Source organism: Palaemon carinicauda, chromosome 20, assembly GCF_036898095.1.
Source record: "Palaemon carinicauda isolate YSFRI2023 chromosome 20, ASM3689809v2, whole genome shotgun sequence".
NCBI classification, from domain to species: Eukaryota; Metazoa; Arthropoda; class Malacostraca; order Decapoda; family Palaemonidae; genus Palaemon; species Palaemon carinicauda.
The window spans coordinates 23,699,296-23,723,980 of record NC_090744.1 but is presented as its reverse complement, the minus strand read 5'-3'; the positions used below and the strand labels follow the sequence as shown (position 1 = coordinate 23,723,980).

General features: G+C 39.3%; 1 protein-coding gene and 1 long non-coding RNA gene across 3 annotated transcripts in view; one reads left to right on the top strand and one right to left on the bottom strand.

Moving 5' to 3' along the window:
• The first annotated feature begins 602 nt into the window (after positions 1–602).
• LOC137660208 (interleukin-1 receptor-associated kinase 4-like) overlaps positions 603–24,685 on the top strand; it is a 59,053-nt gene continuing 34,970 nt past the window's right edge. Inside the window, exons 1-6 of the mRNA XM_068394923.1 lie at positions 603–706; positions 4,990–5,217; positions 14,400–14,569; positions 14,921–15,446; positions 17,165–17,279; positions 17,813–17,968. Coding sequence (XP_068251024.1) covers positions 4,994–5,217; positions 14,400–14,569; positions 14,921–15,446; positions 17,165–17,279; positions 17,813–17,968 — 1,191 coding nt within the window. The 5' untranslated portion in view covers positions 603–706; positions 4,990–4,993. The remainder of the gene's footprint in view (positions 707–4,989; positions 5,218–14,399; positions 14,570–14,920; positions 15,447–17,164; positions 17,280–17,812; positions 17,969–24,685) is intronic.
• Positions 18,174–24,685, bottom strand: part of LOC137660209 (uncharacterized) — a 60,625-nt gene continuing 54,113 nt past the window's right edge. The window contains exon 5 of one of the 2 annotated variants that reach the window (XR_011047656.1): positions 18,174–18,439. This is a non-coding gene — a long non-coding RNA (uncharacterized lncRNA). The remainder of the gene's footprint in view (positions 18,440–24,685) is intronic. The other variant, XR_011047657.1, reaches the window with a different exon arrangement.

The window sequence follows — 24,685 nt, the reverse complement described above, 5'->3', positions numbered from 1 at the left end:
GGGTAACAAAGTCACATTAGAATTAACGCTTAGCAATGATGATACCATACATATTAGCAAACAAAAAGAGAGGGAGAGAGAGAGAAAAAAAAGAAAACAAAATGGAGATGACAATGATAATATGTTGGAACAGAAATTGCTTGAAAATGAAAGAACACTGGGGGGGGGGGGGGGGTGATGTAGTCACTGAGCAGGGGTGTGAAGGAAATACAGGACATCCAGACAACAAAGATGTTGGATCACAGACCGAACTACCGTTGTTATTATAGAAATTAACTCAATATCAATAAGATGTTAGGGTAAAATAATGATGGGAAAGCAAACATCTCGAGAAACTTTCAGTTTCTATTAAAAGGTTAGTATAATTGGGTAAAAGCATCTTTTACTATGTCTGTTACCAAAAAGAAGTTTATTCTAGACTCATCTAATCAAAGTAAATAAACCACATGGATTATAATTTGTGTGAAGGTGCCCTAATTAATATTTTACTATATAAATATCTCATTGATAGGTGAAAAATAAATGAGTTTAATGAGCTACACACACGGTGACCTGAAGTAATATCTATTTTGACAATTGAAAATAACCTCAGTGCAATTTACAGCCAACTAATCTGAGGTGATGTTTATTTGTTTACATTGAACATTTTCGTTGATAAACAAGTTAACAACCGTAGTCCGAAGGTGTCCCGTAGTAGTTGTCCTTTGTAAGTTTTAACTATATTCACTCTTCATTTATATTTTAAGCTCGATTTGGTGCAGATTTTTATGAACTGCTGGTATTATTGCTGAGGTATATTACGATTTAAATAATGAATCATATTAGGGGGTGTATGTATGATAGCGGCCACCTGCATGTATGATTACGGCTAACTTAGAATATGGCAGTGTAAGGGGGAGGGGGCGTTAGGCGCCCCCCCCCAAGTAGGTAAGTAGATAAAGACACGGTTTGTTGGTTAGGTTATGAGGGGAAAGGTGGAGGTAAGTTGATGTCCATTTTTAATCCAGAAGGGAGGAACTGGCTGCTGACATGCAAAGGCTCCGTTTGATACTTCTGTTTCTAACCAAATATTTATCTCCTGTTTTATTCATTTCTGACTACGAATGTTACGGGCAAACGGTAATAATTTATGCAACTATATAATAATAGGTATGATGACCCGTGGGAAACTGGCCGAGGTATTTGTATGATAGCGGCCACCTATATGTATAATGACGGGTGATTAAGAATACGGCAGTGTAAGGGGGGTCGCAATGGGACGTTAGTCCCCCCCCCTCTTAAGTAAGTCGGGGGTGAATGTAGTTTATCAGGACAGGGCGATATCTTTCTTATTACTAGCCCAATCGTTTTTCCTTATGGGGAAGATGTGCTTTACTATGATCCGATAAACCATAATATGAAGTTATTTTATATTTTCTAAGTTTAGCTCAAGAAGGGGATCGGGGTTGTGATCTGGGAACTACTAGGTTCGGTTAGGTTGGGTTTGTGGGGTTTGTATAATAGCGACAGTGGTTGGGGGGTCGCAGGGGGGCGTTAGCCCCACCCCTCGTTAGGTCATTAGGAAGGTAAGGACACGGCTTGTAGGTCAGGTTAGGGGGGGGGGAGTTTGGTTTAGTTGTTGTCCATTTTTCTCGGCGTGTCCCCATAAATTACAAAGGCTCCATAAGTAGGTAAGGACATGGCTTGTAGGTAAGGTGGGGGGGTCTTTAGGTTAGTTGGTGTTCAAATATTATGCTCGCTGGAGGAACTGTCCTCTGATATACAAAGACTTCAACTGGCATTTTGGGTAAGGAAACTCCAAAAACAAATGATTTGCAGCAATATTAATGGTCAGAAATGATTAATAAACACAAGATAACCAGTTGGAAAACTGCATTGTTCATGTATGTGATGCAAAATTAAGTACACTTTGATAATTGGGGTGAATGTAGGTAAAGATATGGCTCCAAGGTTAGGTTAGGTGATGTTCTTGTGTCTGTTTGTAAAATATGGTTTTTCAGTCTGTCCCCACGAATTACAAGGACTCTATATAATTTCCTATAATTCATATCGCATCCCGCAGATGGATTTGCTCGCAAATAAACATTATCTCATTCTTCCTCTGTTCAGGCAAACTGTACATGGAAATACTATGCATATCATCTGCATGGGTCACAGTTAAATATTCTCCTTGCTTCTCTGTTCTGGCAGGCAGTATTTGGGTGAGCTGCACATGCCAGTCATGTGAGTCTTCATTTTGGAGGTATTTTTGACCCTCAGAGGAACAACAATAACTGTATATTGAATGGTCTTTTAAATGTAGTTGATAACCAAAATATATAAATTTATGGTAAATGTCCAGGAAAAGGGCGCACCCGTTTTTCAAGTATTAACGACAAAAAACGGCAAAAAACGACCAGATTGGTGTTGCACATCGCATAGAAACATGAGGAAATGAATAATAAAGAAACTAAGACTTACTCTTACACACAAAATGTAAGCATAAACCTACTACTATTATTATTTGATTTTGGCCTATCCCACAAGAAGCTCCCCATCACATTTTATGAAAGTACTAATAGGTGGTGTTTCTATCCCGACTTTGATTGCCCATTATCTTCACTAATAGAACTGGTATCCATATGTAATTTCCAATCAGTTATGTTTAAACTGTTGTGTGGCATTTTTTCTTGTCCAATTGCATACCTCCCCACCTACATATGCTAGCTCTGCTGCCAACTAATTGAAACAGTTCTACGTTTGATACTTATTTAATGAGGATGTTCTTAATGGAATCATTTCAAACTTGTGGATATTTCTCATTTTGAGGGAATAAGAGGTGTTACCAGTGTTTATAGGTGTTTTGCATGCATTTGATAAAGATAATTGGCAGTAAAACTTATTATCAAGTTTTAGGATTGGTAAAACTACGAAGGAAAGACGGATAACCTTCTTTAAGGTAAGCTAAGGATGTGGAGATCTGATGGGGTATCATGGGTCTTATCCCTTATAGGTATGGATACAAGTACTATGTTAGGTTAGGTCGTAACCTTTTGTTTTTATTCCCTTTTAAAATATGTTTTTTTTTAAGTCATAATTTTTAGAATTTTAAAATATCTATATGAAATAAATATGGGTCTCTGCCAAATATTTCCATTAGAATAAAATAAATTTCATATACAGTAAATACACCATTTGGAATATTGTTCTTTACTATAATTTTATCCAGATTTTTACAATTGGTAACGTGGCATACAATTAAAAAATCATCATTTACACTCGAAGTAAATCAGGGAGGCTTGGCGAAACTGCTAGTTAGTTATGTACATCATACAATAGGAACTATTTGCCTTAATAACAAAAATGTATTTTCTAATTTTAGAGGCTGAGTCAAGGTACGTTGGAGGCCACAATAAGGGTTGCCCTTCCATTCAGGTTAAAAGCCAGCAACTTAGGTTAGGATGTACAGTACTGTATCCTTCATAAATAAGGTCTATGATTTTCCTCCCACTTGTAGTGTTCAATTATTCTGCAACTTTATCAAATTTAACACGATCACCCACTACATGGTCTAACGAAACATTGGTCAGGTTACTTATTCTAATTACAATATGGATTATAATTTCCTAGGATTTGTTTGGTTAGAATTCATAGGCTAGCGTGTAATAGGAATTAGCAGTGTGCTGAGTGGGGGATACTGTACTTGGTTATAAGTTATGAAAATTAAAATATGCCAAGACTGGTGTAAAGTGTAGACTAAGCTTGGGTAAAATTATTCTCCTGATAAAAGTTTGTGGTTTGTGTGTTATAATTTGTGTGCAAATCACTTGTGTTTTTGTTTCCCCTTTATATGATGTGATGTGTATTGCTCTTAACAATTTCAATGAACAAATGTAAGAACCTGGGGGTTGTGCAGTTTGATAAAGAAAACGATTAGTCTAGTTTCTATGACAATAGTTAAAGGGTTTCCACGCAAAATACTGTACCAGAGAATTAGGAGATAAAATAGGCCAAGTCTATATTCTTTCACCCATCCCCAATTTTGCTCAAGATGCAATGTCTTGCATGATTGCTAACCAAGCCTACCTTCATTGCTACATTTTCTACAAATTCTATATCTTCTCAAAAGAAAATATTCAACTAGAACATTGAAAAAAGCTACCAAGTGAACCAAAAGGGATTCAACTCAACTACAGTCCATTTCTTTTAGCAAGGCAGATTTGCACGACTCGCAGCGGTGTCCTTTTAGCTCGGAAAAGTTTCCGGATCCCTGATTGGTTGGACAAGATAATTCTAACCAATCAGCGATCAGGAAACTTTTCCGAGCTAATAGGGCACCGCCGCGAGTCGGTGCAAATATGCATCGCTAAAAGAAATGGACTATAGTAGGTGTTCGTCTAAAACAGCTTCAGTATACAGTATGTCATCTTTTTTAATATAAAGAAAGCAACTGAATCACTAAGTAGAAGTTGGAGGAGCATGTTGCTGAAGCCATATCTCTTCATAATAGACTGAGTTAGGATGACCTTTTAAATTTTTACTGCTTCAAGTAATGGTTGGGATTATATTACAGTATAAAGAATGTTTATGAGGATAGTGAAAATGATAACCTATCACTGCATGGTTTTAGTGTCAAATCATTTTAGCATTTCTTTAGTATTCTACGTAGGGGTAGTAAACAGGGTTAACCTATCACAGTGGCCTTAAGAAAATAAGTTAGCAAAAGTATTAAAACTTTTGCTTTACTAATGTAACTGGGCTGAAGAATTTTGGAGTGAATTTAGTTATGAAAGAAATGGTGAAAATGTGAAAAATGGCTGTTGTTAGAAAAAATATTTGCCAGTTTTAAGTACTATGTATCAAATTTGAGAATCTTGTATGCCTTCTACATTTTGTTGTTGAAATGCAATTAAACATTTATATCTTCGCAAAAGGATGATCTGAATTTTACAGGAAAAATGTATAAATACGTATTGTGAAAAATATTAACTGCTTTATTAATTTTTGCAGAAGAATGCAAGCCATAGCTCCTAGCAACAGCAGCACTGGGGAAGTGCAAGCGTCACAAGAACTGCGTTTTTTACCGGTGAATGCCATAATAATGCTGTCACGCATCCTGGAGAGTAATCCTGGTTGGAAACAAATTATGGGTCTCGTCCCAAGTAGTCCATGGAAACCAGGAGATCCTATTCCAGCTGGAGATCAGTATCCTAAGAAATATACTTGGGACGATATTAAGTAAGTTCACTTCCTTTACTGTGCTGTACATTGGAATGATTTTGTAATTTGATGGTAGTATACTGTACTGTAGTACATACTTAGATCCCCATTCTTTAAATGTTATAATTTAGATGTACTGTACTGAATATTAATGTTAGTCTTTGGCTATGTAGCACATTAAAAAATGTAGAAAGGCTCAAAGCATCTTGTCCATGCACAGTTATCATCATTATTTTTATTCCAAATATATTATGACAGTTTATTTCATTTACATAAAGGTGAGTCTGTGATCATAAATTTTTTCATGCTTTTCTTTCAGACATGTTTTTGAAACCCCCTGTATTATCCTACACTTTTATTCTTCCAAATATATTAGAATATTTGTCTTCAATTTAGGAAGTAAGGGATAAGGAATATATTATAAAATGAATCCTTCATGTTGTTGCAGTTATAGCTTTATTGGTGACTTAATTTCACACAAATTAAATATGTTGTTTGTTGTGTGCTTGTGAAAGAGTATTGAGAAATTTGATGCTGTTATAAAATACTAGTTGTTAATGTTTGCTAGTAGGAAGGATTGTAAGCATTATTAATGTTATACCTTAATGTATCCTCTTTGCCAAGTGGGATATCTAATGACCTCTCTCTGCTTTGATCTATTAAGGGATTTTGACAAGGGAAAAATCTTTCTGGGGGAGAGACCTGCGTCACCCAGTAAAATGCTCCTTATAGCACCATTTCTAAGGTATAAATACTGCTAAATATACGAGAGAAAAATGGATGCATGGAATGCTAGGAATAAACCCAGCTCACTCACTCTAATAGTGTCGGTATAATAACGGGCGTATTAGAACCACTACCACAGGTCCCTTACCAATTAGTCCTCTTGTTCCTCAATATCCCCCGATACTGCTTGAATTCCCATCTGATCAAGGTCATTATCAACACTATATTGCCATTCACAATTGGTAGTCATATTTTTATATTCTATTTCTCTGACGGGAAGTTCCTTTTCCAAAATGTCCTAAACATCTACAGTATATACTGATTTTTAAATATAAAACTTACCAGCTGGTTATATAATGGCTAAAGTCCCTGACGCCTCGGCAGGAAATTCAAAATCTCTTGCTCAGCTTAGCACAGATATGCCAGGTGTACCCCAGCGCCCTCGCGGTACAACAGGTAGAACTATACTCAACCAATTCAGATTTTTTCTGCCACCATAGCTGGCTGTACTATTGGAAATTCTCTCTCGTTTTCTTACTCTGTTTGGACGTTATTTGGTGATGTATTAACGTTTTTGAGTTTTGGCTTTCGCATATTTGTTTTATTTGATCTGTGAGCACGTATTTATAACTTAAAAGGTAGGGTTAGAAGGTTTTTCAACCTATTTTAAACCTCACGAAAGCATAGGGGCGAAATGTAAACATTTCGACCATTGATGACGTCACAGCCTCTTCCGTAGGCTAAAAGTCTGTCTTGCTTTTTACAAAGAATATAAGTGAATATGCTTTTAGAGTATTAAGTTATAAATTAAATTAAAAGAATTATTTTGAAAAAAATTTATCCTTTTAATAGTTTTCTTTAGATAATCTTCGATCTGTTTGCAAAGGTTAACTAGCATTCAGTTTATTTTTGTTACGCAGTAATCAGTATCGTTACGATGTTACAATATATTGTAGTGATTTTATGAATAGTACTTTCTTCTTACTTCTCAAGTTTTAAATTGTACTTTATAAAAGGAACATTTTATTTTGCAATTGATTGATCCTTTCAGTATTTTTTCCTTAGTCAGAGAATAAAAGAAGTTACAGTTCAGTTTATTTTATACGATGCAGTATTCTTTACAATCGTCGTAGCGCACGATTCTATGTATCGTTGTTGCCTTGGTGGTTTTCAGAATACTAAAATTGTTCGTATATTATTTGTAGATGTTCCAATGATGCGAGTGATGATTCATCTTTCATTGGAACCCCTTAATTTAAGGGTTTATTTTAATTTATAAATATTATATCTATGAAGGTAATATTTGATATTTAATATTTTGTTACTTTTATATGGGATTCGGTACTTTTGCATTCCCATTCAAACAATTGTCCAGTGACAGAATTATAAGTCTCTCCCTACGGAGTTCATTTCCTTTGAGAGAGTGTATACTTTGGCTTTCAGGTAATTATGAAACTATCTTTGTGCCAAAGAGTAAAGTGCAAATTTTTTAGTGATAAATTGTGCAGTGAATTTTATTCAGTGGAGAGTGCTTCTATTCGGACCTGTCGTTATCCTAGCCTTAGACCTCTGTCGAGCTCCCGGACCCAGGGGAGAAGTTAAGTCGAACGGCAAAAGGAATCGAGATGGTAACCAGGCGTTACTGTCTTTTAAGACCCGAACTGAAGTCCTCTCGAGCGTTTTCTGTCAATCACCAGAACGCTCACCCTTGCTATAGATAAAGCGAGGTATTAGTGTTTTCAAAGGCGCTAAGCTGAAAACAAAATTAGATTCGTTCTGCGTGTGTTACGTTTCATGCGGCGCAGACGCAGTGCCGCCACCTCCATCTGATGGGTGTCGTCTCTCGACAGTGGCAAGCGCTATGGATCAACGAAGATAATGCTGAATACGTTTTGCCTAAGGTTGATCTTTTTAGTTAGGCATGAAACAGCATCTATCTTCATGTATGCAGTCTTTTCAGCCGGCCGTTAACAGTGTGGTTGGGTGTCTCGATTCCGGTCTTTGATACGTTCGCACAGGCGACGTGTCTTTAACGATGAGGACTCGTTGTCGCACAGGCGGCCTACCAACCGCAATGTTCAATGGTGGGGGAAAGTGGATGCTTTACTTCGATTACCTGCTCAACGCAAACCGACTGCTCATAGCACATAGTATCAGTCTATTCAGACGCGCCGACGTTCGCCAGGCAGAAGAGCCGGCGAAGCGTCATCGGAACGGTGCGGCAACGGAAACGGAACGTCGGGAGCGAAGCGCCACGTCAGTGTGGACGCTTCAGCATCAGTGTGGACGCTTTCAGTGTCAATATGGACACTTCAGCGTCAGTATGGACGCTTCAGCACCAGTGTGGACGCTTCAGCGTCAGTGTGGACGCTTCAGCGTAGTGTGGCCGCATCAGCATCAGTGTGGACGCTTCAGCGTCAGGGTGGACGCTTCGCTACCTATGACAATAGACTTTGATGTCTACCTGACCATGAACGTCTAGTGTTAAGTTATTGTTGCTCCAGGCGCTATATTAAGAAATAAATCTTAACTAGAAAGAGATTATATTCTCGGACCAAGGCCTGCTGGGCTAACTCTTGGTTGTGAGAACTAGAATTAAAACCTCTAAGTATTGAGGTCTGAATTCAGAATCATAAGGAGTGGATTCCTAAGTATCAAGACTTCTCTTCCTAGGATAGAGATTGTAAAAGGAATGGAATAAATTTCAGAAACTCATGAGAATTTTTCTAAAAAGTTTCCCTCATATTTTTTACCTGCTCCTCCTCGTTCCGACTTCAGAGTTTTCGTTAGTTGAGTTGATGGTGTCGCTATTCATTTTATTTTATTTTTATTACTAGCCAGCTACAACCCTAGTTGGGAAAGCAAGATGCTTTAACCCAAAGGGCTCCTTTAGGGAACGATGGCCTAGTAAATTAATGGTAAAATAAATAAATAAATTAACATTAAATCATTCTCAGAAAAATAAAGAACCTTACTGTAGAGATTGATACAGCGCTTGCAGCTGCAACAACAGAAAGGGCATTAAGGCCTTTATGAGAATAGAACGTAAAAGTATATCTCCCACCACGGGCAGATCCTTTATGATTTAATGTATTATGTTTTTAAACCGCTCTTGTTAGTGACTCGTAAACTTAGCGCAGTGCTCTGGAGAAGGTGTTTGTTCGTTTTCACCTTGCCCCTAGTCCTATATCTCTTCCTTACGTTCCAACCCTTGGGAGAAGGAAGGTCGGTAGGCTGAGGTTCTTCGCGGACCTTGTGCATTAAACGTCTGTTCCGCCGAGCGATATTGTTGATGCAGTTCAAGATGTTCTTTCTCCACTTTGGAATGATGAAGTACTGTAATGCTCTTTTCTTCGCCTATGATTGGCGAGCTATAACATCACAACCATGTCACATAGTATCTTGAAAAGAGCAAAGTTGGAATGTCTTGAAGCAATCGGTTTGTCATCGCTATGGTATCATGGATCTTGTAACTGTTTTCTGCATATTAGAATGCAGTTCCCTGACGAGAATGACATTCTACGTTTTCCCTGTCTACCAGACTAGGAAGTTTCTCGTCATGTATGCACGCGAACAGAACTTACCTTCGCAGCAGACGTGTTTTGATGCTTAAACAGGAAGCAATCGAGTGTGTTTTTTCTTCCGCGAGAGAAGCGGAAGTTAGACAAGTCACATACAATCCTAGCTCTTCCTCTGGATTCTGACTCACTTTCAAGGAGGAAAGACTTTGTCCTCATCGGACACAAAACCTAGACTTGGTAGTCACCAATCAATTTGTCCAAGACCTTTCAGGAGTCGTATGTTTTCTATTAACTTATCCTGCAGTATCTAACGTTCGCCGGAAGTTTTTCCTTTTCGGAAGAAGGCGACGTGTCAGCACCAGAATCGTGTAAGACACATAGTTCTTTGGGGGAAAAGGGGCTCAGTTTGCTTCTGTTCACACTTCTTCTCCTCCCCCAGTTTGGGGAAAGGTCTATTACTTTCTTCTGAGGTCTAGCGACTACTGTTGACGGTATCTCACAACATTGGATACGTTCAGTTCGCGCACAAGGCGCGTTTGAAATGTCTTAGGGACTCTCCCAGGTCGCTCACAGGACTGCGGTTGATGTTCTCTCCCAGCCTTTGCCCATGCTTGAGTTGGCGCACTCGCTACCCCGCGAGTGTAAATTTGGTCTGAGCGAAAAGAGGTCTATTTCATTTGTGTTTAGCGTTTACAATTCTAGGGGGGAGAAAATTTTCTCCTAAAGAGTCTAAGGACTACCATAGATCAAAGAAATGGTTTTCCGATTAGTGTCAGAAGGCTTAGTTCTCCTATGCTTAGTAATGCTTCCTCGCAGAGATATGCTTGTGTTACGAGAAGCGTTAGAGCGGGTGCTTGTAGCAGTCTGGTCTCTCTTACGGCAGACGTCACGCAGACACAGACGCAAGTTCTGGTCTCTCCATCACGCAGTCACAGACGCAGACGCCAGTCTGGTCGTATGTTGGACGCTGACAGTCAAAGTTGATCCTTTCAACAAGTTGTCCCATTTTCGCGGTCTGCGGGACGCGTGACTATCACTCATGCGGACGCATCCTACACGCGGACAACTCTCGGCAATCAGTTCCGTCTTTCTGTCAATGACCGGACGCGATGCTGTCGCCTCCACGCAGCACGCTGTAAATTTACAAGCGGGGCACACACACAGCGCTGTATCCACACGACAAGGTGAACGCATACAGCACGCTGACACCTTACAGCAATGCAAGCACATGCGACATTATGGTCGCATGCTAGACGCATAAAGTCAAGTCTTTTTCTCACAGCAGTATAAACAGACTATTGTCTCTCCTTCGCGTCTCTCTGGCCTCGCAGCTAACGCTCCCTCGTGTCAAGCTTTGGCTTTAAGTTTGTTGAACACTCGCTGATTACACATGATCAGGTCTTAACCTCACAGCATGAGGTTCACGTTGTTGATGCTTCTTTTCAACAAGCCTAGCTTTAATATCGGTTTCTTGCGACCGATATGGACGAGTTTTTGGGAGGCGGTTCTAGATCCCGATTCTCTCTCACGACATGTTGAGTGTAGGCAGCATGCTGGAACCATACTGGACTCATGCTGGGACCATGCTGGGTGCATGCTGGAAGCATGTCTTTAGTCCTTTTCCCCGTGTCAGGATCACGAACGTTTTATGTTAAACCATCAAGCTTTAGGTCTAGCTGCCTCCAGTATTTCGGAAAACCCCTAAGATCTAGAGGGTTGTTCGAAGGAGACAGCTGAGGCTTTCGCTTGTACAAAGGACATTTGCCTCAAGGTTTTCCAACCCAATTAGAGTGTTTTATGGAGTGGTGTAGAGCTAGAGCCAGCTCTTCATTAGGTAACTCTAACACAAGTGGCCTATTTTTTCTTAGACCTTAGAAGAAAACACATTTTCTTTCCTCCTCGACCATCAAAGGGTACAGGAGTATGTGGGCATCTGTCTTCAGACGCAGAAGATTGGATCTATCAAGTAGAGACTTTATAGAGCTTCTCAGATCATTTGAGAGGACTTGGAGGCATCAGCAAGATGCGCCAGCCTGAAATTTAGGGTTCGTTCGCGGTAGTGACAGATCCGACCCTTTACTCTTGGTTTCTTTTTAAGGCCTAACTTTGGAGACTTTCTGAGTAAGTCTACCATAGTTGAGAGTCAGTGAAGTTCACTCTTTTAGCAAGAACACGGATTTCACATTGGTTAAGCCATAGGTACCTTGCAACCTGGATTCTTGGTCATTAACAAACATCTTTCTCATCCATAGCCTAAATCTTTCGGGATCACTATTCTCTCGGATTTGGTTTGTGATGGGCTGAGAAGAGTTTTTTGCCTGATTAAAACGATGAAGTTTTATTGGGACAAGAACAAAGAAGTTAAGAGTCTATTCATAACTCTTGGGTGCACGGTCAAGAAGCCTGCGCTATCCATGTCTAAAACATTCTTTCATCTCGTATAGACTTTGATTTCAAAGGTTCTTCCACACGGTTGGGTGATAGATCTTAAGATGTTGAAAGAGTAAAGACTCACGAAGTTAGAGCTGTAGAAACTTCTGTAACTTTTAAACTAAACTGTTCTCTGCAAAGCATCGCGTATACAGCCTTGTGAAGGGGTAATCCTGTATTCACCTTGCATTACTTTTACCGTGTCCAGTCTCTTTATGAAGACGTCTACGTTTTGGGATCACTTGCAACAACGAGTGCAGTAGTAGGTGAAACATTCTCCACTACATTTCCCTAAATTCTTAGTACCCCTGTTCTTCTCTTGGAACTGTTATATTTTTATGATTGTACAGGAAGATTGGTCGGCAATCTTCCGCAATCTTTGACCTAGTCAGGTGGTCATTTTGTTCCTAGAGAGCGCCTGGAACAAGGGTATTAGTTAAGGTCCTGTCATGTTATAGGTGGTTGTACCGTTTGACAGCTCCTAGAGATCATTAGCCCCGAGTGGATCACTGGATCTCCTAAGGATAACAGACAAAATGAGGCAGAGCATTGCTGTCAGCTTCCTTATCAGGTTAGTACCGCTTAAGTTGTTTATGTAACTCTTAAGTGAATTTCCAATTATGCAGCTGTCTCTGACCTGCCACCAATGGGTGTCAATCAGTCATTATATAACCAGCGGGTAAGTTTTATATTTAAAAATGATATTTTCATAATAAAATAACCCGCTGGTTATATAAGTTTTAGACCTACCCTCCTCCCCTCTAGAGACCATGGGGCATGGAAAATCTGAATTGGTTGAGTATAGTTCTACTTGTTGTACCACGAGGGCGCTGGGGTACACCTGGCATATCTGCGCTAAGCTGCGCAGGAGATTTTGAATTTCCTGCCGAGGCGTCAGGGACTTTAGCCATTATATAACCAGCGGGTAAGTATATTCAAAAATTTATTTTATTATGAAAATATCATATTTCAGTCTATACAGTGTATTTCAACTTTTGAATATTACATTTGTTAGCTGAAGCTTCCTTTATGACTCCGTCCTGTACCATATACCCCAGTCATGATTTACAGCATCTTGTATCCCCACCATTGCAAAATATCCAATTTTCAATTGCTGATGTAAGTTATCTGTTTAGTGATACAATTTTAGTCCAGAAATGTCCAACTAAATCAGTGTGCTTGTTTTTCTAGCAACCCTCTCAATACCAATATTATGTCCATGAGAAGACAAGAAATGGTCTACTTTCTTTAAGAAACTGTTTTCCTCCATTTTATCACTAAAATCTTCTTGTACTGTAATTAACATCATAAATCCTTCACTCCATTTACATTTTGGGTTCTCAACAATTTAATGAAATACTATCTGTTACATTGGATACAATAATATTAAAGGACTGGTGAAATACTTTCTCTACACCTTTACCTCTTTCATATTACCTTCTAGACTGAGTTTTTTAGGCGTCTATCCCTTCTACTGAACCATATTAGAAATCTACTGTATTTGTGATTATGTTGATATTTGGTCATCTCCACGCAGTAGTTTCCAGAACTCGGCTTTCAGTTCTCCTTTATTGCTTTTAACATTACCTACAAAGGTGAAGAGTACTGTAAAACATAAGTAGCTTATCCTTAATGAACACCACATTTTCCTGTAAATTCTTGTGATATACCTTCCACTTTCTTCATTATAGCACAGTTCCAATCCTCGTTTGTGCAGTTTTTCCTCATCCCTTTGTCTTTAAATTTCCCACATAATATTTTTTCACTTTATACTTTGTTAAATCTCATATTAAGAACCACTATTACTATTTACTGTATAATATAATCTCTTCCCTTTTAGGGGTATTTTTACTGTAGTTTTCTTATTATACAGATTGTCTCTGAGGTAGAAATTCTATGACCTTAAGCCCCACTGATAGCTATTTGATTTAAAGAATAGGTATTCCCATTTTTCATAATAATTTTCTGTACTGTACTTTTAATGAAATGCATTTTCTTATCCTTTGTGTATTATTTTGCAGTTTTAATTTTATTTGATTCTCATTCATAATATTTTCATCAGAATTTAGTTAGCGCTTTAATGGATGGTCCTCAAGATTCTTGGACCAGTCACCAGTACTTGATGGTACTGAAGCTTTCCTATTTTTGTGTCTTCAGACATTATGCTGTTTGTTGGTTTCTCTTGTCTTGTCAATCAAAATCATCCTTATAATATGCATACTTATAGGAATTGTTAATGCACCCATTACTGTACTCATCAGTATTTAAGAAGAGACCCATGTATGCATGTTTATTGTTTATATTAAAGACTTTGCATGTTTTTCTTTTTTATCAAACTGTAAAGTAATACAGTACAATTCTCACTAAATAGATGATTGCTATCTTTGTCACTTGGAGATACTGTAGTGTCTTGTGTTATTTTAGTAATGTGTGCTTTTTATTTTAAAGAACTTGCTTGATGATTTTTTATTGAGTGCACTTTTTCTCATGGTTGGTATACTGAAATACAGCCCATTTATAAAGAACAATAACAGAGGAATGTAGCCGCTCAGGCCGCGAGGGTTTTCAAGTCTTGCTAGAGGAATGGGGAACCAGCGGGAGACAGAGGCCAACAGTGCAGGATCTAGTAAATTTACTCCAGAAAACTAAGCTATATCGAGCTCTGGATTATCTCACTGTTAACGTTATGAATGGTAATTTGTTTTTTGTATTTGTGCTTTATTTTATGCCATACCATTTACCTAACCTTCATATGTTTTTAAGGAATTGAAGCCTTTTAAAATTAGACATGAATGTTTTGCTCTATAGGAAGAAGTACCATAATTTTCTTTTATAAATCCAAAACTAAATGCTTAATTTCTTTCACTTTTTCTTCCCATTTTTCAAATTTTATTTAATAATAAGTACGGTACTGTATCACAAGCAATTGAAGCAAGCTATTTTATTCCATAATCTGCTTTTATTTTTTAAGTTACATTATTGGAACACACAGTTTAAGGTCACCTATTCTTCCTTAAATCTTATGTAATCTTTATTTTTTGCAGGTGAGACTTTACCAAGGGATGAAAGTCACAATGCAGTTGAGGAATTAAATTGGGCAATAGAAAACGAGAGGTTTCATGAGAATGTTGTTTTTGGAACCCATGTAGTGAGTTCCAAAGATATCCCTATGACCGCACCCACTGCCGAGGCATTTAATGTTAATGGTGGAAATTTCAACAAACCTATAGATGACTCCACTAGACTAATAGATTCAAGAGATGTGGATCCTGTATCTCAAGCAGCACAGACTCCTGTTTTTGACAGTGACCTTCTGGAAGGAATGGATAGTGGTGACACTTTTCACTTTGGTTACTCGTGTTTGAAGACTATAACCAATGACTTTTCAGATATTCCTTTCAGTGAAGGTGGCAATAAACTAGGCGAAGGAGCATTTGGAAAGGTGTACTTTGCAAAGATAACTCACAGAGGACGAGAAAAAGAAGTGGCAGTCAAAAGACTTCATGCTTGCACTGTATCAGAATCCCGAATAGAGTTGCAGTTCAAGACAGAAGTTGAAATTCTTTCAAAGTGAGTTATTGTTTGTTTTGAATTTATTTTAGTGGTTATGAAGTGTTGCTGAACAGCCAAGGCAAGAGACAGGATCATATAGATATGATCAGTACATATTTAGGCTTCCCAAAATCCACCCAACAAAGCTCACAGCGACATTACAAGTATGACTGTAATTTTCTATGAGAAATTGCTAAAACCCCAGCAGAGCTTTCGAGTTTCTTCTGAAGTATAGTAGCTTAGTGGCTAACATTTCTGACACACAATTTGTGGGTCAGAAGTGTGAGTCATGTTCACAGCTCCAAAAGGTTTTTACTAATGTTCTTAAGAACATTAGTAAAAACCTTTTGGAGCTGTGAACATGACTCACACTTCTGACCCACAAATTGTGTGTCAGAAATGTTAGCCACTAAGCTACTATACTTCAGAAGAAACTCGAAAGCTCTGCTGGGGTTTTAGCAATTTCTCATAGAAAATTACAGTCATACTTGTAATGCCCTTCATGTTTTATCAGCTTTTTAAGTGGTTTATTATTGCTATGATGGTTTTAATTCTCTCTAATTTAGAAATAAAAGCTTGGCTGAATTGCATGGTTGCTGATTAGTAGCACACATCAGCTTCAAATTTTTTTACTAGTCCTTAGCAGGTTAATACTTATTGCTCAAGATATCAGTCAATTTTTACTACCCTTTAGCCTATATTGTGCCATTCGTCTGTTCGTTTGTACAAAACTAATAAGCTGTTAATTGAAGATTTTTTCAGCTAGCTCCATCATCACTGTCTCATTCATTCTTACAATTTCAAGCACATAGATTATTATTGAAGTCAAGACTTTTAGTAACATTGTAAATATGGTATTTAGTGATGAAAATATATGATTTGTCATGTAATTTTACAACCAGATCCAAGAGATCTTCCATGAGATGCAGGTAGTCCTTAGAGGTTTCAGGTGTCACATATATAGGTACTGGTACAGGTTCTTTTTACTACCTGTAAGTAGAATTTTTTTTCTTACAATCAGCATAAGATGAACATCTGAAAGGAGACAAAATTACAGGTAATCATAATCAATTATTTTATACTATGATAATTGTTGTAAACTCCCACAATACCTAGAATCAAGAGAGTTCTTCCAAGGAGACTTAAAAGACTTTGATAAAATTTAGTTTCCATATGTTTTATATCTTTATACATTACTGTCCATCTTTTTATCCTTACTCTATTTTCCTCTCATTTGATAATGAATCCCTGTGAATCTAGAAATTGAAATCAGGGGTCTTGGTAAACCATGTATTTTGTATTGATGATAATGTGTACTCTTCCTATTTTATAAATCACTAGTTGGACAAAGGAAGCTAAGACCATCATACTACATCCTGTAGTTTGGTAGTACTGTCGGTGCGCGATATGCCATGTTGGCATTAGCTTAGGATCTTTAGAGCATTCCGTTGGCAACAAGCTGCTCACAGCACGAGGCTATATAGCCCAAATTCATAAATAAAGTCCTGCTTTTCTATGATCATTCATCTCACAGGCATATTGAATGGCATGATGATTTACTGGCTTACGGGGACCTCTTATCTCGTAAAAATTGTTCGCCCTAGAAAATAACTTGATTTTCTTTTGTGTATTGAATCCAAAAGTTGAAGTACATATTTCAGAGTTGATAATTAGGGAAATAGAAGAATTTTTTACTTCATAGAAATTGAAATCAATGAGAATTTTTTTTTTTCCAGATGCAACCATGAAAATTTAGTACCCTTGGAGGGATACTCTTGTGATGGTCCTGAATGGTGCCTGGTTTATGCGTTTATGCCAGGTGGTAGTCTTCTAGATTGCTTGTCCTGTGCTGTAAGTACAGTATTGTTTTGGAGGATGAAATTCATTTTGTGTACTAAATTGTACCCATATTGTTATCAGATATTGTACTTCTAATGTAGTCAGATTTCTTCATAGCATTTTGCTATTGTTTTCTGGGCTTTTCAAATGCATTCATTGATGTAATTATTTTGAAAGTCTCACAATTTTCCCTAGTTTCTTTGATATAATTATTTGGATTATGTGAGAAAAATAGCTAAATAATATTTTTAGTTCCAATTGTCAGAACTTGAAAGCTGAGAAGTACTGCTATGTCTTATAGTCTGGATGTTTCATTTATTGTGTAATACAATACAATTCTCACTACTCGAACCATAATAAAGGTCTGACTACCTGAATATTACATGTAAGCACAAAGCATATATTTGCCCACCTATATTTATTGATGACATGCTGCAAAATAAACCAGTTTTTCATACCTTGAAGCATATTCTATTATTTAAGAAAACTAGTTTTTCACTCCTATTATTCACTGGTCTTGTAAATAAGTTTGTTAAATTTTTCAGGATGGAAGACCACCTCTTGATTGGAAAACACGTCTGCGTATAGGAGAAGGATCGGCGCGCGGCATTGTTCACCTTCACACCTACCAGGAGCGTCCGTTTGTACACAGAGATATTAAGAGTGCCAACATACTTTTAGATGAAAATATGACTCCTAAAGTAAGTAAATTATATCTAACTTTATACAGTAGTATTAAATATTAAAGTTGCATCACATGCTCCTTATCATTAATGTAGTTATCTCTTTGTACAGTGCACTGTATTACATTATACTCGGCTCTCATAAGTACGGTACTATACATTATAATGGTCTCATTAAATGTAAAGTCAGTTTTACTCACATTTTTATTATTCATGTAGAAATTGAATTACATTTTGATTTCGATTTGAGCTTTGCTTGGTAAATGCACAGGATTGAGACAGTCGATGGTGGCTGGGCCCAACTTGATGATCAGGTAGTGTTATCTACAGTTGTAGGGGGATTCTCGGTGATCACATATCACCCATAGCTAGACAGTTTTAGCATTGGAGTGTCAAGTTCACTAGTGCCTGAACTTGAAGGTCTCTCATATACACATTGAGTCCATGCTTTGCATGTTGATACACTGGCCGGAGATCACACAACACCTCCTGTAAAATAAGATTTTCTTCTATCAAAACCACTTTTATTTTTGGTCAGATGGATATATGTAACAATGGAATATTCTGTTGTAGTTATGAGTCATAGTGAGAAGACATCTTATTTCAAAAAATTTAGCGGAAGAAAATCAGTAATTTATAGAATATTTCATCTTGGCTGTACTGTAACTGCACATAAATTCCCGTCAGTAATTTTACGTTGAAGATTATATTTTATGAGAAAAAGGCACATATGGGTTAATGAAAGACAGCCCAGCCCAGCCCATCTTTGAAAGAACAATTAAAATGCTGTTAAAAATGTTTTATAGAGTTTACACCATGAAAACTCAAAAGAGAAATTTGAATGTAGAATGGCTAAAGGGTTTTAAGTGCTTTATTACCATCATAGTTGGTTATGGTAGAGTTCAGAATTTTCCACATGTAAATTACTGTTAATGAAAAGTTTAGAGACATTAAATTAAATATGAGAGAGGTGTATGCACTTCTGTTTTGTTTATTGGTATGGGCAACTTAACTGTTTAGGCTAAAAAGATTTTTGTACCATTGAAATCATGAATTGCTCCGTAACTGGAATACAAACCAATGCTATTTATAGGGGTATTGAAAGGACAAGCCATTAAGAGTTTAGGGAGGGTTAACTACCCATCCACTAGTTAGTGGGGGGATAGGGGTGATAGCTAGCTACACCCCTCACTCACACACCTGTGGCTGAGCTTCACTTTTCTTTTGGCTTGGGTGGTTGTCACCGCTCTTCCTCCTCGCCTAATTTTGATTGCCATTAATCTTTGTCTTTTAACTTATGTTTTTCTTCTATATATATGAAAATATTCTTAATGTTTTTATATACAGCATATGCTGCAAGTGTTCTTTTCAGTGTATGTGCTGTGTGTGTGACAGCGTACTATGGCTGGTTCTCAAGGATGGAGAACCTTCCCTTCTGACCATTCTCCCTTGGGACTGCAGTCATCCCGTTGGTTGATGGCCTTCCGTGCAACTCGGCCGCCACCGCAGGGGAACCGTCATTGTTTGGATACTCCTCTAGCCGGCTGTTATCGTCGCCTTTCTCTCTATGTGTTCTTAGAGGAATCTGCTGGGGGAAGGGAGTGCGGCCCTTTCGGAGCTTCACTTCGGTCTTGCTCTTTCTGAAGGTCTTCACTGCGGCCGGCAGAATACTCCGCTGGGGTAACACCTTTCTCGTTCGCGGGTTGGGTTGTGCTTCCCAATGGTTTTCTTCATTAAGTAAAATTATAACTTTTGTAATTTAACTTTTTAAATATTAAACTTAGCCGGTGAATATATAATAGCTGACGTCTCCGACGGCTCGACAGATTCCAAAAACTCGCGAGCGATCGCCGTGAAGGTTGCGGGTGTGCCCACCAGCGCCGACTATCGGCCAGATACCGCATATACTTGTAAACATCTCCAGTTCTTCTCTGTCGGTTTCATCGACAAGTTGATTCCACTCGCTTTATGACCTCGAGTTTTCTACCGAATTGGTGAAGTACTTGGTTTTGGTTTTATTGCTTTCGCCGTGTTGGATTATTCAATACTATCTTCAAAAGAAATGCTTTTGAAAGGAGAGTAAAAGTGTTTTGCCCTTGCTTTTTTATCTCTGGTTTTTCCATAGAGTAAAGATGGCCGACCCTTCCCTCAGTGTACGGAAGTGTGTTTAAGGCTTTTAGTAATTATTTTATCACGTTATAAATTATTGTTGATAATTATAGATTTTCCTCTATATATTTTATATCTCACCCGCCTTTATTAGGCCTCTTCGATTAGCTTTCCATTTATACTAAACATCAAGATAAATTTTATGTTTTGTTTATATGCGGCCTTTACCTATTCCTCCCCTAGTCCGAGATGTAGGCGGTCCTAACTTGGAAACCGAAGTTAAACAACGTTGAGCCCATTCAACTTTTATTTTCGTTAAGTTTAAATCATTTGCTCTGTAAGAGTTATGAAATGAATATTTTTTAGAAAATATTTTAAGAAATATATTCTTTGAATAGTCTTCGTGCTGTTTTTTCAAAGATGAACTAACGTTTGGTTTATTTATGCTACGCAGTTTGCGCTCTATCGTTATGATAGAGAAAGAGAGAATCACGGTTTCACTTTGCAGAAAGAGTAAATCGATTTTGACGTTTTGTTCATTCTTCTTTCAAACTGAAGTGTTTTAAATACTAATTTAAAGGAACTTGTTAATTTTCAATTTCTTAGTCCTTTCAGTTTTTTCCTTTGGTCAAATAACCTGTTTATTGACGAAGGGTGAGTGGGCCATTCTCTTGTGTGTGACAAGAGAGAGAGAGAGAGAGAAAGAGAGAACGATCCGATCTTTATTCTCGTCCCAAGTAAGGAGTTTGGGAGCGAGTAACGTTGTTCTCGATTCAGTTTTTTACTCTCGTCCCAAGTCTCTGTACGGGGAGAAAGGATAAAACGTTTTTAGTTTTTATTCTCGTCCCAAGGCACTGTACGGTGAGAGATTGAAAACGTAGTCTTTAGTGAACTAGAGTTTAGTCTCCTCCCCAGTCACTGATCCTTTTTAACTTTATATATTTCCGTTTTATTCGATATACAGTATATGTATATGTTTTTTTATTTTTGCATGTGTGTTTCATTTTGTACTAATGTGCTTACTTTAAACGACTCATTTCGCAATTATAACCTTTTGATGTAAGGGAGAATTGCGTGCTTCAGGTAGATATCAGTTTTATTCATGCCTAATGTGAAATTATTGAAAAATACGATATCAGTGAAGTGAGTGCAAGAAAACATGTGCTGTGTTGCGGAGGGTTCGTTTGTTCGTGCTTGTCGCTCCCCTAGTCCGAGACCTCTTTCAGGCTCCCATGCACCAGGGAGGAGTAATGTCGTAGGACTTAAGGGGACGAGAGGCTTTAACCAACGTACAGACGTTCCCTCTTTGGTATCGGACGTTTCTCGTCAAGATCGCCCTTACCATAAGACGGGTGAGACTGTGTTCTCCTTGTCATCCGAAGACTTTTCGCAAAAGAAACCTTGGCGCAAGGTTTCTAGACCCTTTAAGCGAAAGTCAGTCCCTTCAGGACAGGTCCAGCGTCCTGGCTGTAGCCATGGTGACAGCTCTGACCCTTTGCAGTCATCGGAAGACTGTTCGCCTATTAAACGCAAGCGTAACACGGGGTCCGAGGGTCGCGGTAAAGGCAATGTTTTGCCAACACAGACGTTACCGTCGTCTCGGCCCGTTCAGACTCCCGTTGATCCTAAATGGGTTGTCCTGCAGGACATGCAGACTAAGCTTGCCTCCCTTATGGAGAAGTATGACGTTGAGCAGGTTCACGATGAACCTTCGCTTTCGAGTCGCCGTTACGCTAAACGAGACTCTGGCCGTCAGCCGCCCAAACGAGCATTTACTCGTCCGTTTGACGTTAGTGCTGACGTTTCTTGTACTTTGAAACATGATGTCAGGAGTTTTTCACGTCAGTCACGTGACATGGATCCTCCCTCGCTGCAGTCTCGTGTTGACTTTCAGCCGCTGCCGCAGTCTCGTGTTGACGTTCAGCCGCTCCCGCAGTCTCGTGTTGACGTTCAGGACGTTTGCCAACCAGCTCAGTTGCCTCGACTTGACGTTGAGCGTCAATCACCGCAGTCGAAGGTTGTTTTGACTGCTCAGTCTAGGCAGTCAATGCAGTTCCGACGTGACATCGAGCGTCCATCAACTCCTGTTGTTGTTGTTGGACAGTCACAAGGTTTTCAGTCCTTTCAGCAGCGACCTGACGTCGCTTCCTCTACTGCTACTGCTGCTCCTTTGCTTGTTGACATTGCCTGTCAAGCATTGCCGCCGCGGCAGGTCTCTCCTTTTCATGAGACTAGACAATTGTCGGATGAGGTTCCTTCAGATGAGGAAGTTGCTGATCCTCCTCCTACTGATATTCCTTTGGGGATTTTGTCAGACGGAGAGGAGCCTAAAGCTGCTCAGACCTCTATGGACTTTAAAAAAATCATGCTGATTTTTAAGGATCTTTTTCCGGTCCATTTTGTAACTGCTGCTCCTCGTTCGCCTTCGTCAGAGTTTACGCTAGGCCTAGCTACTTCGAAGCCGTCGTTTTCTAAGCTAGTGCTCTCTCGCTCTTCTAAGAGAGCTTTACGTTTCCTAGGCGACTGGTTGATCACCAGGAGGAGTTTGGGGGAGACAGCCTTTGCTTTCCCTCCTTTTAAACTGGCTTCTAGAGCGAGCGTCTGGTATGACACGGGAGAAGTTCTCGGCTTGGGAGTTCCTGCCTCTGCCCAGGGAGACTTCTCAAGCCTCATAGACTCTCCCCGTCGCCTGGCCATGAGACGCTCCAAGATTTTATGGTCGGCTTCAGAGCTAGACCATACTTCCACATCCCGATTCATCCAAACTTTCAACAACATCTGAGGTTTGTGGACGGGAAAGTAATGTACCAATGTCGAGCGCTGTACTTCGGCTTCATTCCTGCTCCTCTTGTTTTTACAAGGCCCTTGTAAAATGTAGCAAGCTTTCTACATTTTTTGAGGATTCAGAGCCTCCCTTTATTTTGACGACTGGCTAATCAGGGCGTCGTCATTATATCACTGTCTGGAGAGCCTCTAATGGATATTAGACCTAACCAAGGAGCTAGGTCTCATAGTGAACGTAGAGAAGTCGTAACTTACAGTACCCCATCCCAGACTATTCTTTATTTGGGAATGGAGATACAGTGTCTGATTTTTCGGGCCTTTTCGTCTCCCACAAGAATGGAGCAAGCTCTGTTAAAAGTCCTTCACTTGCAAGAGGAAAACAGTTGCTCTGTAAGAGTTTGAACTAGTCTCGTGGGAACTCTTTCATCGCTGGAGTAGTTTATCTCTCTGAGGAGACTCAACCTATGCCCTCTCCAATTTCACCTAAACCATTGGAACAAGGAGAAGGGCTTAGAGAGAGTCACTTTCCCAATCTCCAACCCAGTCTAGACATGTCTGACTTGGTGGGACAGCAACATCAGACTTCGAGAAGGTCTTTCTCTTGCGATCAAGAACCCAAACCATGTGTTGTATTCAGATGCTTCGGTTTTGGGTTAGGGAGCTCCACTGGACAGTCTGGAATGCTCGGGTCTTTGATCCACGGATCAGAAGGAACTCCATTTAAGGCAAGTAACATCTCTCCTTTGGCGAGATTTGTGCAAGGAAAAATGAATGTCTTGGCGGACTGCCTCAGCAGAAGAGGACAAGTCATCTCCATGGAGTGGACGTTGCATAAGACTGTGTGCGAGAAGCTATGGATGACATGGGGTCAACCCACCATAGATCTTTTTGCGACTTCTCTGACAAAGAGGCTCTCGACTTACTGCTTTCCAGTTCCAGATCCAGAGGCAGCCCACATAGACGCTTTCCTGCTGGACTGGTCTCACCTGGACGTTTATGCCTTTCCACCTTTCAAGATCCTAAACAAGGTGCTGCAGAAGTTCACCTCTCACGAAGGGACCAGGTTGACATTGGTTGCTCCACTCTGGCCCGCGAGAGAGTGGTTCACAGAGGTACTTCTATGGCTGGTAGATGTTCCAAGAAGTCTGCCGTTACGGATGGATCTCTTGCGACAGCCTCACGTAAAGAGATTTTATCAAAGCCTCCCCACGCTTCGTCTAACTGCCTTCAGTCTATCGAAAGACTCTCTTGAGCTCGAGGGTTTTCGAAGGAGGCAGCTAGAGCGATCGCGAGGACTAGAAGATCCTCTACCATCAGGATCTATCAGTCGAAATGGGAGGTATTTAGAGACTGGTGCAAGTCCTCCTCTATTTCCTCTTCCAGTACCTCTGTAGCCCAAATTGCGGACTTTCTCCTGCATCTGAGAAATGTTCGCTCCCTCTCTGCTCCCACTACTAAAGGCTACAGGAGCATGTTGGCGTCTGTTTTCAGACATAGAGGCTTGGATCTGTCAAATAACAAGGATCTCCAAGATCTCCTTAAGTCCTTCGAGACCTCTAAGGAGCGTCGTATGTCAACTCCCGCTTGGAACTTAGACGTGGTCCTAAGGTTCCTAATGTCAGACAGGTTTGAGCCATTGCATTCAGCCTCCCTGAAGGATCTCACCCTCAAGATGCTTTTTTTTGGTGTGCTTGGCTTCGGCTAAAAGGGTCAGTGAGATCCATGCTTTTAGTAAGAACATCGGCTTCTCTACAAATAAAGCTACATGTTCGCTTCAACTTGGTTTTTTGGCCAAGAACGAACTGCCTTCTCGTCCTTGGCCTAAATCTTTTGAAATACCTA